The following is a 14,582-nucleotide window of genomic DNA, read 5'->3' as shown; positions in this document are numbered from 1 at the left end:
TCCCATCCACACAGGAGTCCAGACAGGGAGACCCATGGGTATCAAAAGTAAAGTAGTGGCTGCCTAGGGCTGAGGGCTGGGTGAGAGGACAGTGGGATAAGGGGCTGACAGCTAATGGGTCTGGGGTTTGTTTGAGGTGATGGAAATGCTCTAAAATTAAGTGTAGTGGCGGCTGCACACACCTATGAATATGTTGAAAACCACTGAATGGTACACTTTGAGGGAGTGGCAAGGCATGAGTATCTCCATAAATCCATTTTTCTAAAACAAATTATGCCTTCTGACCCATCACTGTGCTCTATACAGCACTGACTCACACTAGGAGCAGCTTTTCAGACCAGCACTTTTGGCAAAATGTAGAGAGCAGAAGCTAAGATAAGAAGCAGAATCCCTCCTCCAGCAGCCCTGGCCCCAGCCCCCTCCCATGGGACAGCTCCATGGCTGGTGGCCCTTGGCGACCCCTGCCCCACCCCACCCCAGGCCCGGAGAACACTTACACATATTTGCTGGGAATCTGCCCGCGCTGGATCTTCTGGGCATTCTCGTCCAGCTGCCAAGCCATCCAGGACCCGAACGTGCCCTGGGGCAAGGTGTCATCCACGTAGAGAATGTCATCCTTCTTAAAGCTCAACTCATGCTCCACATCTGCCAGCCGGTCGTATAAGGCCCTGGACCACAGCACAGAAGGAACACGATCAGGCGGCTCTGGCCACCAAGCACAAACCAGGTATATTCTGTGGCCAGGCCCCTAAGGCTGCCATTCTGCTTTGGGCTGTCTCCAAACTTGATCAGGAATTGCCGAAGGTGGTGATTCTCAAAGTGGGGAGCCCTGTGTTTTACATAAAGGGGCAAAGACTGCCTTTGCTCCCCTAACACTGAGGGCGCATCCCCATCAAAGAACTCACCAAGATCTGAGGCCATAACTTCCCTTTCCAGGTGGCCTTTCCCAGTTGCCTCCCTCCTCGAAGCCCGGGCCCGGCCCCTGGTTCCTACAGACTGGAATCTCTCTAGGATGGAAATATGTCATCTTCTACCCTAGAGACAGGGAGTTGTACCGCATCAGTGTTCTCATGCTTTCTGTGATCTTGAATCTTAGGAAATGTGAAGAAAGCTCTGAGCTCCTCCTAGAAAGCCTGCTGCCATCCCTAAATGCCCACAGTATTTCATACAGTAGTAAGGGCACTGAAGATGCCTGGAAGTCCACACACACTGCAGAAGGATCTGCAAACCTGGCTTGGGGGACACCAGAAAAAGAGGAGCACAGCACACAGGAAAACAGGGCTCGACTGCCTCCAAATTTTCCAGGACTTAAGCCCTAAAGAGGGAGCCCATCTGGTTCTTTAAGCCCTAAAGGGTTGTTTTAAGTCACAATCATCTCACCATAAATAAGCGTGCAGATTGAGTGTCAAGGAATGATGATCATGGCCCCAGCCTTGGGGGGCAAGAAACAGAGAGCCATTCACCAGGAAGAGAGTCTCCAGCGAAACCCTCTCCTCTGGCTCCAAATCTCCCACCGATTCCCCAGCCACTGGTACCTGATGTAGAAGCTGTCACCAGGCAGGCCCTTGGCCTTCGTGAACTCCTCGGGGCGGTACTGCACCTTCAGGCGGACGCCATCCCTGGGCTTCAGCATCTCCACGTAGACTTCCTCCACTGTCTTGTTCCGCACGTCCAGGCTGCCATACTGCCAGGGATGGGGGTGGATGCATCAGAAGGCAGAAGCCAGGGGGCAGCTTGGGCACCCGAGAGGGGCCAGTGCGGACCATACGGCAGAAATTCAACATCCCTCCTTAACTGAGACTCTGGCTGCCTCCCCTCTGCAGGAAGGACTAAGTCTTCATGGTCTCCCCAGCCTCCAGGTCCCGTGCATGCTCCCTGGACACCAAGTCCTCTGCCAAGTGGCTGCCCTGCCCTTGACAGCTTATCCAGGAAAAACCCCGTTCTGGTGACCGGCAAGTCTGGGCTTTTCAGAATAGGGACCTTCCTCTTGCTGATGCTGCCTGTGCTTTTATTTATTTATTTATTTTCTGAAACAGGGTCTCCCTCTGTCACACAGACTGAGTGCAGTGGTGCAATCACAGCTCACAGTAGCCTATACCTCCCTAGGCTCAAGTGATCCTCCCACCTCAGCCTCCAGAATAGCTGGGACAACAGGCACACTCCACCACCACGCCTGACTAATTTTTTTGTTTTGTTTTCTGTAAAGACAGGGTCTCACTATGTCGCCCAGGCTGGTCTTGAACTCTTGGGCTCAAGTAATTCTCCCACCTTGGCCTCCTAAAATTCACAGGTGTGAGCCACCAAACCCAGCCCAACTTGTGCCTTTATATTCTCACAAACCATCTCCCCCATGAGGCAGGAGACCACAGAGAAACACCATCCTCTCTCATCAGAACAGAGTCCTGCAGCTACATCACCTGAGGGCGAGCACCTCCTGGTGCCCAGGGCCTGAGCCAAGGCTCTGCCCTCGGGTTCCCTCGATGGCCTGCCTGGCTTCACAGGGACCTCCTCAGAGGAGCTTGGCAGGATTCTGGGTTTACAGGGATTAAAAATCAACCCTGACCAGGCACAGTGGCTCACGCCTGTAATCCCTGTACTTTGGGAGGCCGAGGCGGGTGGATCACCTGAGGTCAGGAGTTTGAGACCAGCCTGGCCAACATGATGAAACCCCGTCTCTACTAAAAATACAAAAAAAAATTAGCTGGGCATGTTGGCGCATGCCTTTATTCTCAGCTACTCAGGAGGCTGAGGCAGGAGAATCGCTTGAAACTGGGAGGTGGAGGTTGCGGTGAGTCGAGATTGCATCACCGCACTCCAGCCTGGGCAACAAGAGCAAAACTCTGTCTCCAAAAAAAAAAAAAAAAAAAAAAAAAATCAATCCTGAAGCTGGGCACGGTAGCTCATGCCTGTAATCACAGCAATTTGGAAGGCCAAGGTGGGCAGATCACTTGAGGTCAGGAGTTTGAGACCAGCCTGGGCAACATGGTGAAACCTGGTCTCTACTAAAAATATAAAAATTAGCTGGGTATCGTGGCACATGCCTGTAGTCCCAGCTACTCGGAAGGCTGAAGCAGGAGAATCGCTTGAACCTGGGAAGTGAAGGTTGCAGTGAGCTGAGATTGTGCCAGTACACTCCAGCCTGGGCGACAGTGCAAGACTCTGCCTCAACAACAACAAAAGTCAGCCCTGACTGGCTCACCAGATGAGAGGCTGTACTCCTCCGTCTTTGGTGCCACCTGAGATGGCAGCAAGCCCACTGTGCAGGTAGATGGAGGCCTGGCCTGCTCAGCAGCTCAGAACTCACCTCCAGGATGAGGTCCCCCGGCACGAGGCCGTCAGGACCCTTGGCAGGACTGTCATCCTCCACTTCAGCCACAAACACCCCATGCAGGTTCCCACCACACAAGTGCACCCCAAGCTCCAGCTGGGACTTTTTGATGAAGACAATCCGTGGCTCCAGGGTCTTCTTGTTGGCATCTCCCGCAATCCTTTCAGGAAAAAAACAAAGTTCCTCAACTGTGCACAAGGAGGAGGCACAAAAAGACAAACCAGTGGCCAATGCCCTAACCGCTTTCTGCCTGCTTCTTGGGGTCTCAGAACCACAGGGAGCTGAGAGGTGGCCTCTAGTTCTACTGGCTCGGCATTCAAGGCAGGATGCTAAGGTGCACTGGAGATGAAGGCAAGACCCCAGGTCCAAAGCCAGTTGGGGGGGGAGTCAAAACCATAAATCAGTGCCTCTGCTCCTGGGCCCGGCTACCAATCTCATGCCTTAGAGATCAGGATGGCCTCCCTCCCATGTGGATCACACTCATTTTTCTAACTTAGTACTTCCCAAGGAAAGGTAAAGTTGGCCTCACTGTCCAGAGCACAGCAATGCATTCAGCAAATGTCTACGAAGCAGCTTCTATAGACCAGCAACTGCTAACTCGTGAAGAGGGGCCCCTTGCCATCAAGGCACTTACAGTCAAGGGAGGGAAGCTGAAAGTAAGCTGCTGAACACACGGAGGGAGTGAGATGGGACAGTGATGGAAACAGATAAAGGGGGCTTCAGGGGAGACACCAGCCCAGGAGGAAAACCTTGCAGCAGGTAAGTTCCAACGTGACAGATTCTGGTATAGGGAATGCAGAGCTGGCCTCATTCTGTGAGATGCTGCCCAGGACTTGGTGAAGGCCTCTCAGTGCTGGAGACACAGCTCCTCCAGGACGGCAGAGTGATCATGTCACACCCTGGCCTGGATGGCCCTCCCTGCAGCCCCAGGCCAGGCTGGACACTGTGCAGCTCCCATGGAGCTCCTTCCTCCTCCTGAACTCTGCTGCTCCCTCAGCCTGGACTTCTCTTTATGCCCACTCTTGGCTCTTGCCTGTCCTGAACATTTTAATCCAGCTGCCACCTCCCCTGCCACACTCCAGTGATCTTCCTGCCTTCTCTTCGGCGGCCAGCAGTGCCCTCCCGGCTCCCTGACTGTGCTGCACATGCCCGGCACTGGTCTGCCACTTCGCTGGGGGAAGCACTGCTGTGGGTGGCTGATGACTGTGGGAATGTGTCCAAAGACAGACTCAGAAAGCAAGTGAATAAGAAAAGGAGAAGACAAAGAGAAGATGCAGGGGAAAAAACAAGTCAATAGAAAACAGGAGAAAAAGAGAAAGGAAAAGAGAGAGTAGGGAGGGAAAAAAGGAATGCCGTGCTCCTGGCCCAACTCCTGAAGACCTGGTGTGTGGCCTGCAGCACATGAGGCCAGCTGCCCAGTGCCCACGCCACTTGGAGAATGTGCTCAGCCCCACCCAGCCGAAGTGGACACAGGGAAGGCTCACAGCAACATATGCTGACCTGGAGCTGCTCTGCTTGGCTGGGGGGGTGCTAGGCCCCTCGTCCTGCTCCATCAGTGGGTCGATGACAGAGGGATGCTCCGGGGTGGTGGTGCCACTGCTCTGGAGAGTGGAGTGCGTACTGGCAGGGTCCAGGTGTGAGCTGGAGGCGGAGGACAGGAGGGATAAGGAGCAGTACAAAGCCACCCAGAGCCACCCCCACTCCTGTGGCAACTAGGTCTGAGCTATAAATGGGGACCAGGTCACACAGCCCTACACCCTGTGCCCTGAGCAGAGCAGACACATTAGAAGCCTGGACCCATGACATCCACCTGTCCTCTCCCCTCCACCTGTCCTCAGCTCAGGGGCCCTCTCCAAAGGCATCTGGCCTCAGGAAGCTGTGAGCATCCTGTCCCTTTTCCTCTGCCTGTGCATCCCATCTCTCCTGCTGAGCTTGTGGTGCAGCACTGCAAGGCGTTGCTCCCCTTCTTTTCTGCCCTTCAACCCACAGCTCAGGGGCAGATACAGACAGGTGTACAGCGTCTGCTCCTGGACAGGGAGCCAAACACTTTGAGCAAGAATCCACCCCCAGGGCCACAGCTCCTGGCTACCATGGGCCCCTGCTGGTCAGGGGGACCACGGCCATCTGTTTCCACACCCCATTTCAGGAGGAGACAGCCTCTCTATATATGCCCCTTTTCCAAAATCCAGGGCTGGTCAACTCTCTCTTTAGCCGCAGTAGGATCCCCAGAACTTACGGCTGGCACCCTGGGTCTCCCTGCAATGAGCGGAGTGCTGCTGCACCCACCTCTCCACCCCCAGCCCAGATGGCCTGGAGAAGCCCGCACTCACCTGGACCGGGAGTGGCTGCTGAGCTGGTGCACGTGGGGGTTGTACTGGGCCAGGATGGTGATGGTATCACACTGCTGCCCGATGATGAGCCGTGCCTGCTGCTCCGTGGCGCTCCGCAGGTTTATGCCGTTGAACTGGGAAAACACCAGGATGGGCTCAGTGAGGGGGTCGGGGCTGTGGACAGGGAGGAGGCCCTGGGGACTTGGGAGCACTGCTGTTCCCTAGGAGGAAGAGACGGGGAAGAAGTGCAGGTTTCCATGGGCGCCATGCAGGACGGCAGCTCCCTCTCACCTCCAGTAACTGATCCCCGTACTCGAGGCCGGCCTGGTGAGCAATGCTCCCCACGGTCACCTTGGAGACGTAGATGCCACCCTTCTCTCCACTCACGATGGAGATGCCCAGCGGCTCTGAGCCCTTCTGCACCTTCACGTGGCGTGGCTCCTCCATATAAGGCCTAAGGAAAAGTCAAAAGTTTCGGGGACTCAGGATCAAACAAAAGGGTTGGGGAGAGCCTGAGCTCTCCGATCAGGCATATGATCAGACAGTGCAGAAAGGGCCCTGAGCCTGGATGCTCCCACTGTGACACAGCTACATGGGGACACGGTGGGCCCACCCCGTGTGACAAACAATCACATTCCCACAGCCTCACGCAACAAGAGCACAGCACACACAGACACGCAACCACCCAGGCCAAAGACACAGAGAACGGTCCGTGTGAACTATAAACACTGATACACGTGGATTTTCATTACAGGAGAGGAGCTGCCCCACAATATGCAATTACAAACTCGGGGGGGTCTTGAGATGCCCTCCAAGGAAAAGAGATGGCTCCTGGGATGACATTCCATCCTAAGGGGGCAACAGAAAATAATCCAGTTTTATGTTTACTGGCTACACAGAGTAATGCAAACTGGTCACAGAAATTAAGCTGCTGCAGACCCAAGCCTTTGTAAAGGGAGAAGGCTGGGAGCAAGGCTGCAGCCATGCACTTGCTGCCCTGGGGCTGTACAGTGCACCCAAGGGTGCAGGGGCAGGGGCTCAGCAGGGAGCCTCTGGGCAGGCCAACCGCATGGTGGAAGACCTGGGCCTGGTGGCCACATGCAGCCTCAGAAGAGATCTGTGGTGGCAGAGACATCTGGAAGGCGACAAAGGTTAGAAAGAAGATAAGGGACGCTCAGAGGAGAAAGACAATCAGAGACACCTGGAACATAACAGAAAAGAGAGTCGAGTGATGCGGAGCCTCCCATTGGGACTTCACGCCACCCAGGGCTTCATTCCTCCAAGGTATGGACACCTGAGATTTTCCTCGCAGGATAAAACCATATAGCCAAAGGCTGAGGGGGCCAGTCCAGGTCCCCTCTACAGCACATGGTCAGGATAGATTCTAGCAGGGAGGCACCTAAACCACCCCACCCCGGCCACCTGGAGGCAGAGCAGCTTCCCACTTGGCAGTCTCAGCCTGTGGCCCTATGACCCAGCCCTCTTGGGAAGGACAGATTAAAATTCTTCTTGAGTTGTCCCTGCTTTCTCCCACCCTCCAAAGTGTTCCCACTTCCCAAACTTGCCCACTCTGGAAGTCCTCCCTTGACCCTCCAGCTCAGACAGATCCACCTCAGCCTACACCCACGGTCCCTTCCGATTCAACACGGATTACAGCCCCATGCTGTTGAGAGCTGCAGAGCCCTCAGCACACAGCCACCCCCACATCACCCTCCTGCCCCAGCCTTAGATGATGAAACAGAGGCCCAGAGCAGAAAGAGGTCCACCTCCGTACAACACGTGTATCACAATAAAGGAGCAAGCAACTAAGTCACAGCAATAGCCACCCAACAGAACGATGATCTGAACCAGGTTCCCAGGTTCCAGTGACATGCAAAGACGTAAGGGACACACCACAGGGTGGGGAGGCCCGACCGGCATCATTTCACTTATATTCATCTGCATCTGCAAACAAAAGTATGCGTGGATTTATGCACAAGGAGGCTTCTTATGTAGGACATTACCAAGTGTTAACAATGGTGTCTCCAGGTGAGGGGATCCAAGCTCATCTTTTTTTTCTTTCTTTTTTTTTTGGAGGCAATTCTTGCTCTGTCACCCAGACTGGAGTGCAGTGGCATGATCTCAGCTCGCTGCAACCTCCACCTCCTGGGTTCCAATGATTCTCTTGCCTCAGCCTCTCAAGTAGCTGGGATTACAGGTGTGCGCCACCACGCCCAGCTAATTTTTGTATTTTTAGTAGAGACAGGGTTTCACCATGTTGGCCAGGCTGGTCTCGAACTCCTGACCTCAGGTGATACGCCCGTCTCAGCCACCCAAAGTGCTGGGATTACAGGCATAGGCTACCACGCCCGGCCAGAGATAATCTTTATAGTCTTCTGAATGATTTGAATTGTTTGTAATAGGCATAGAAGTTTTCTCTAAACAATAGCTGCTTCTCAAAAGAGGTTTATAAAGTATACTTAAACTATTACAAATAGCTAAAAACATAACATTAAGGGAGATTTGATTATGTACATAAATAATAAAGCATGATATATATATATATATATATATATATATATATATATATATTTCCAAAGGGTAATGGCAATTGAATCTCTTGTTGAAGAAATTATCTGTGACTTTTTTCTTCTTTCTACTTTTCTGTTTTTTATTTTTTGAGATGGAGTCTCGCTCTGTCACCCAGGCTGGAGTGCAATGGCGCGATCTCAGCTCACTGCAACCTCCGCCTCCCGGGTTCAAGCAATTCTCCTGCCTCAGCCTCCCGAGTAGCAGGGACTACAGGTGCCCGCCACCATGCCTGGCTAATTTTTGTATTTTTAGTAGAGATGGGGTTTCACCTTGTTGGCCAGGTTGGTCTCAAACTCCTGACCTCCAGTGATCCACCTGCCTCGGCCTCCTTACAGGCGTGAACCACAGCACTCGGCCTTCTTTCTACTTTTCTATGTCCCTGATTTTCCATAACAAGTATAAAATACTATACTTCAGAATCTGGGAGACGGCTATTTTTAAAAAGAAAGCTGTTGCTCAGTCAGGTCTCACATGTCAAATTTCATCTCCAATCAGATCCTAACCACCATGAGGGCAGGAGTCACTCACATTTTTCTCCCTCCTGGAGCAGGTCCTGGCTCTCCGTGCCCTGCGGGGAGCTAAGGGAATGCTTGGCAGTGGGTGGCAAGGCCCTTTCCACAACTGAAGAACCCACTTCACTTGGGGAAGGTCCTGTCCTCTCCGTGGCCAGGGCCGGGGCTGAGTAAAACAGGCCAGCATGCTCCTGCGCGTGCCACACGGTAAGAGCTCCGTCAGCATTTCCTCCGAGTTACACCCGATTCCCCTATTGGGGCCAGGCCTCTGTGTTTTGCTGTCCTTCCGTTACCCCTCAGGTTCTCTGGTTTGTTGCCTTTTAAGTTCAGATTTTCAAGTCAAATACAAGATTTTCTCTGGCTGGGCGCGGTGGCTCACGTCTGTAATCCCAACACTGTGGGAAGCCGAGGCGTGCGGATCACCTGAGGTCAGGAGTTCAAGACCAGCTTGACCAACATGGTGAAACCCCATCTCTACTAAAAATACAAAAATTAGCCAGGCGTGGTGGTGGGCGCCTGTAATCTCCGCTACTCAGGAGGCTGAGGCACAAGAATCACCTTGAACTTGGGAGGCAGAGATTGCAGTGAGCCAAAATTGCACCACTGTACTCCAGCCTGGGCGAAAAGAGCAAAACTCTGTCTCAAAAAAATATATATTTTCTTAACATAGGGCCCACCCCTGCTGAGGCTCACAGCTACAGAGGCCTCAGCTTTCTGGATTCAAATGAAAGAGAGTATCTGTGTTTCTTTTGGTGATTAAATAAAGGTAAGTTTATCAGAGCTCTTTAAGATCTACAATCTAGACAGAAGCTGTTAAATATAAACACAATCTAGTAAGTTCCATCTAGGGGAACAACAGAGAGGGATGTGTGTGCACAGTGCGCAGGGGTGACGGATTCCATGGAGGAGGTGCCTCTGGACAGACAGCAAGCCTACAGTCAACCTGAAACCTAAGATGGACCTACATTCTAAAATGAACCAGTACCAGTAAAAAGCTAGGCTGCACATTTATGCTTTCCTCCTGTGTAAATTTTATTTCACAACAGAAAGCTTCGAGTGAGAGGGAAAAAGCAAAGGGTAAGAATGAGTCCCGGTGCCAGCCGCTAACCACGTGGCCACAGGTCTGTCACTCCAACGTCTGGATCCAGTTTCCTCAACTGTGAAACAGGGATAACAATAATAACGACACTGGCAGGGTCCCTGTAAGGATCTCGTGACTTAGCCACATGTAAAGTGCTTGAACAAGGGCCCAGGAAGGTGTAAATGGTGCCACGATGGCATGATCACCGTCAGGTCGTTTCCAGCATCATCTACTGTGAGCCCACTTGGCTCCCTGCCTTGCCATCCACACACGCCCCACCTCCCTGCATCCAGTGCCCCATGGCACTTACTGGTGACACCAGCAAATGCTGGGACACCCAAGCTACTCCTGCTGCTTCTACTAAGCCCCTTCCCTGCAGAGCCCAGGCCCGCTGCCGGGATGCACACTGTCCACCGGTTTACCCACGCCACCGATGACTGGCCACACTCACCTGTCCTTTCTCCGCTCCCCGAGGGACGCGGGGTTGACAGCGATTCTGGGCAATGTGGAGGCTGAGGTCTGGGACTGGCTACAAGAGGACAGGGTGTCGATGTTCAGGGGTGACTGTGGAGGAGTGCTGCATTCAGAATGTGACACTGAACCTGCAGAGAGGAGCGGGTAATGCCGGTGTGAACTCCCATCTCACTTCCCCAACAGCCAAGACCAAGAGGCAGATGCGATCCAGACACACAGCTCTATCCCCACTGCATCGCATAGTCTGGAACTCAGATGCTAGGCTCTGCGTTGCCCCCTACCGCCCCACATCACCAGGCCTACTGCTGGGCTCAGTGAATTTTTACTGACTGACTGAGATGACTATGAAGTTCTCAGCTAAGCCCAGAGACTCCACCATGAGGAGTCAGACCGCAGGAAAAGCAGGAGAGATGGGAGTGTTGAGAAGTCCTTACCTCTGTCGGAGCCCACGACATTCCGTGGATATCTTGGTGTTGATGGGATTTTAATGCGTTCCGCCTTGAACTGCAAGTTACTTGAAGAACCTATTGTTCCATAAGGGAACAAACCTTCAGGCCTCATGGTTAAACACCACCCTGTCCTCCCTCTCCACCAGGCTACCAGTCAGGATGATAAATGCAAAGCTGGGCCCTGCTGTTTATTCCTGAGGGAGCCTTGATGTGGAACAGTCAAGAAAAGCAGACATTTAACATTTATCTCAAACTGTGCAGGCCCAGACTGCTCCAGAACAGGAGCGCACAAGTCTCACTTCTAGCCACGGAACAGCAGCCTAAGAGACACGGTGGCTGCTCCATCTTTTCTCCCCAGCGCCAGAGTTCCCCAAGATCTCCATGGGCTACCTCTGTCCGACTCTCCTCTGGGGTTCACTTTCCATACAAAAATGTATGAAGAGCCATACAAAACAGTCCAGAATGAGGCCAACAACCTCAGGGACACAGAGCAAGACTCCTAGCTGAGGGGTCACCTGAATGACCATAAGGGCCCCGCAGAAAGCGGAAGGCGAAAGCAATGGCTCTGACAGCAGCATGGGCACGGCTGGCCCATGAAGGAAGCAGCCCTTCCCAGTAGAGAAATGAGCTCAGTCCCAGGAGGTGACAGGAGCTCGTATGGGGAGCCCACCCGCAGATCTGGACATTAGGATGCAGGCAGAGATGAAAAGCTTGGCACCCTCTGCAGCACAAAGTCCAAGTGGTGCAGTTACCGAGGCGGGCGCTGGAGGGCAGTGAGTTGGACCCATGGGTGGCTCTCATCTCAGAGTAGTCACTGCAGGTCCTGTGGCTTAGGTCCAGGCTCAGGCGTCCCTGGTGCTGGACACTGCATAAAAACAAGAGGTAAGGAGTTCGGGAGGAGAACCAGGAACAGATGTGGCCACTGGGGAGAAACACACAGACCAGCCAAGGCTTCCCAAGCGGGCAGAAGGGAGGCCCAGGAGCCACTGATTATCAGCCGAGGATAGCAGGCTGCCCTCAGCCACTCCCAGAGGTGGCATCCACCAAGGGCCTTCAAGCAGTAGAAAAGGCCACACACGGGGCGGCCAGTATCATACCCACTCCAGCCATAGGGTCAGGATTAGGCTCACTAGGAGGAAGTGATAAAAAAACAGAGGCTTTGCAACCTGGGTGGGCCCGGGGAGGGGGAACCTGTCCTCCCAGGAAGTGGGTAAGGAGAGACAAGATGGGCACAGAGGACTTTGGGGAGGGGACCTATGTGCCTCACTCGGGACAGCGTGCCTAAGAAACTGGAGGGCAGAGCAGGGATCGCCCACATCAGGCTGCCCTGAGGCCAGGCCTCAACAGCATCTTTTTCCAGCTATGTAATGAGGTGACATCTCTTCCCTGCTTGAACTCTACAGTGGTCTCCACTGTCCTTAGAATAAAATCCAAACTCTTCATCACGGCTGCAGGTCCCACAGGGTTTGTGCCCTGTGACCTCAAACCTCTTCTTGACTCGCTGCCCCTTTGCCAAGCTCCCACCACTGTGCCTGGGTGCCCTGGCCTTGGCACCGATGGCCCTTCTCCCTGGAGGCTCCAGCCCAGGTCTTGTGCAGCTGGCCTCTTTCATCCTTCTGGTCACAGCAGCATCCCCTCTGCCACAGGGCCCTTCCTGACCACCCACTCTAACTTGCCACCCTCTTCCAAGTCACAGCCCAGCCTGTCACCCTGTTTGACTGCCTTCATAGCCTCTCGGCACCATCTGATATCACTTCGTTCATTTTTTTTCTGTCTGCCTCCCACATTTGAAAAACCACACCACATGAGCTAGAAGCTAATTTGTTTAGTTCAGCATTGTATCCTCTTATAATCAGGATAGACCAAGGCATGTAGTAGGTGCTCAAAAAATATCTGTCAAATGAATGAGCAAGAGTGGCCTGGAGCCAGCCCACCCTCTTATGAAGTACCAGTTTCCTCATCTTCAAAACAGAGACAGTAATAGGACTTAGCCCATGAGGTTGCTGTTGATTCGGTGAAATGATATTCATAAAGGCCTGAGCACAGTGGCTGGCACATAAGCACTCAAACATCAGCTGCTATCAGTATCGTGTCCTTCCAGTACCTTTTGAAACCTCGTGCTGATGAATTCAGAAAGCAGCCCTAAGGCTCCCTTTCCCTGTGCTGCTCTAGCCAGTCCCCTCCCAGGCAGGCAAGGAAGCTTCTCCATCAATGAGCCTCTTTATGCGCCCGTGGTTCCATGTCCAGGCAGGCTTGGGCAGCTGGGGTACAGAGAAGCGTAGGGTGCCTTCACATACCTGGGATGCAAACCCTGGGGGCCAGCATCTCGGGCCGCAGGTGGAGAGCTGCAGGGGCCGACCCTGTGGCTGCGCACAGTGTAGATGGGGTTCCGCAGGATGGAGCTCACGGTGGTGCTGGGGGTCAAACTCCGGGGAACAGTGCCTAGAAATGGGCTTGGTGAAAAAAGTCGCCCCAAAGGACCCAGCCAGCCCAGGACTTATACAAGCCTTTCCCCTGTATTCCAGGATGCAGCCGCAGTCTTTTGGGAAAAGGGCTTGGGAGATGAGTTTTAACCACCAATTCATAATGTGGCTGTGGCTCCTGGCCTGTCTCCATTTGTAAAAAGGGGGCAAGTCTCTTTCATGCTTCCTATTTCCCAGGTTGCTATGGGGAGAAAGCATTTTGACAAGCTAAGACATGCCATGGCTACAAGACAAACCATCCCAGACAGGGCAGCATTTCCCAGTTCTCTGGACCTCAGGGCTGAAAACAAAGACCTCAGGGCTGAAAACTCTGAAATGCTGCCTCCCCTCTCCCTGGAGACTAGGCATCCCGAGTTTACACCAACCCTCAGCCCCAGCCCCTGGCTGGCTGACTCACCCACAGACGGCCTGCTAGGGTATAGCGGGGGGTTGCTGTGCCGGCTGGAATGCCCAGGCGAGTAAGGTGTCCACTCCTGGAGCTCCGGGGAGAGTTCTCCACTGGCCGGGACACACTTCTGTTCCTGCAGATGCAAGGGCAAGAGTGTCTGCTAGAAAGAGTGGAGCGTGGCCAGGTGCAGTGGCTCACACCTATAATCCCAGCACTCTGGGAGGCCGAGGCGGGCAGATCACCTAAGGTCAGGAGTTCGAGACCACCCTGGCCAACATGGCGAAACCCCATCTCTATTAAAAATACAAAAATTAGCTGGGCATGGTAGTGGGTGCCTATAATCCCAGCTACTCAGGAGGCTGAGTCAGGAGAATCGCTTGAACTCGGGAGGCAGAAATTGCAGTGAGCCAAGACTGCACCACTGTACTCCAGCCTGGGTGACAGAGTGAGACTCCATCTTGGGGGGGAAAAAAAAAAACAGTGGAACGCTTGGGCAGCTCTGCAAGCCAGTTTCTGCCCCCCAGGAACCAGCTCCTCCCACTGGGACACAGGAGGGGACAGCTGAAGAGAAGTGCTACCCATTCATGTTGCCTTACACATCTGCAAGGAAGCAGCTTTACTTCAGAAGAAAACCACAGAGAATGAATCTTTCACATAGAGATCACGTAAAAGGTGAGAATGCACACGTGCATCAGGCACGTACAACTCTGCCCAATGTGCAGGGATGTGCGAAGCTCTTTGTCCCCAGTGAGCAGTGTGGACTGGTGCCTGAGATGCTTTCCACAGTCCCCAGCAATCTCACCCTTCTGGAAACTATGACAGCACACACAATCAGGCCGTCCTGCTGCCCACTCAGCCTTACACGTGCCACCTCATCTCCCTAGCCCTTCAAGGCAAGTCTATGCCCTAGGTTTTATTGTGTAAGTTCAAAAGCTTCTTATTAAAAAAGCAAACAAAATGCTATGC

General features: G+C 53.3%; 1 protein-coding gene across 4 annotated transcripts in view; it reads right to left on the bottom strand.

Moving 5' to 3' along the window:
• DLG5 (discs large MAGUK scaffold protein 5) overlaps nucleotides 1-14,582 on the bottom strand; it is a 135,695-nt gene that overhangs the window by 15,620 nt on the left and 105,493 nt on the right. For all 4 annotated transcript variants that reach the window (XM_009245435.4, XM_054522406.2, XM_024253245.3 and 1 more), the window contains 11 exons: nucleotides 13,626-13,749; nucleotides 13,043-13,187; nucleotides 11,498-11,610; nucleotides 10,731-10,820; nucleotides 10,274-10,424; nucleotides 5,950-6,112; nucleotides 5,659-5,792; nucleotides 4,829-4,969; nucleotides 3,305-3,488; nucleotides 1,536-1,684; nucleotides 498-668 (listed from right to left, as the gene is read on the bottom strand). In XM_009245435.4, the coding sequence (XP_009243710.4) occupies nucleotides 498-668; nucleotides 1,536-1,684; nucleotides 3,305-3,488; nucleotides 4,829-4,969; nucleotides 5,659-5,792; nucleotides 5,950-6,112; nucleotides 10,274-10,424; nucleotides 10,731-10,820; nucleotides 11,498-11,610; nucleotides 13,043-13,187; nucleotides 13,626-13,749 (1,565 nt within the window). The remainder of the gene's footprint in view (nucleotides 1-497; nucleotides 669-1,535; nucleotides 1,685-3,304; nucleotides 3,489-4,828; nucleotides 4,970-5,658; nucleotides 5,793-5,949; nucleotides 6,113-10,273; nucleotides 10,425-10,730; nucleotides 10,821-11,497; nucleotides 11,611-13,042; nucleotides 13,188-13,625; nucleotides 13,750-14,582) is intronic.

Source organism: Pongo abelii, chromosome 8 (genome assembly GCF_028885655.2).
Source record: "Pongo abelii isolate AG06213 chromosome 8, NHGRI_mPonAbe1-v2.0_pri, whole genome shotgun sequence".
Taxonomy (NCBI): domain Eukaryota; kingdom Metazoa; phylum Chordata; class Mammalia; order Primates; family Hominidae; genus Pongo; species Pongo abelii.
Note: the sequence above shows the minus strand (reverse complement) of the source record. Positions and strands in the feature narration are given on the sequence as shown.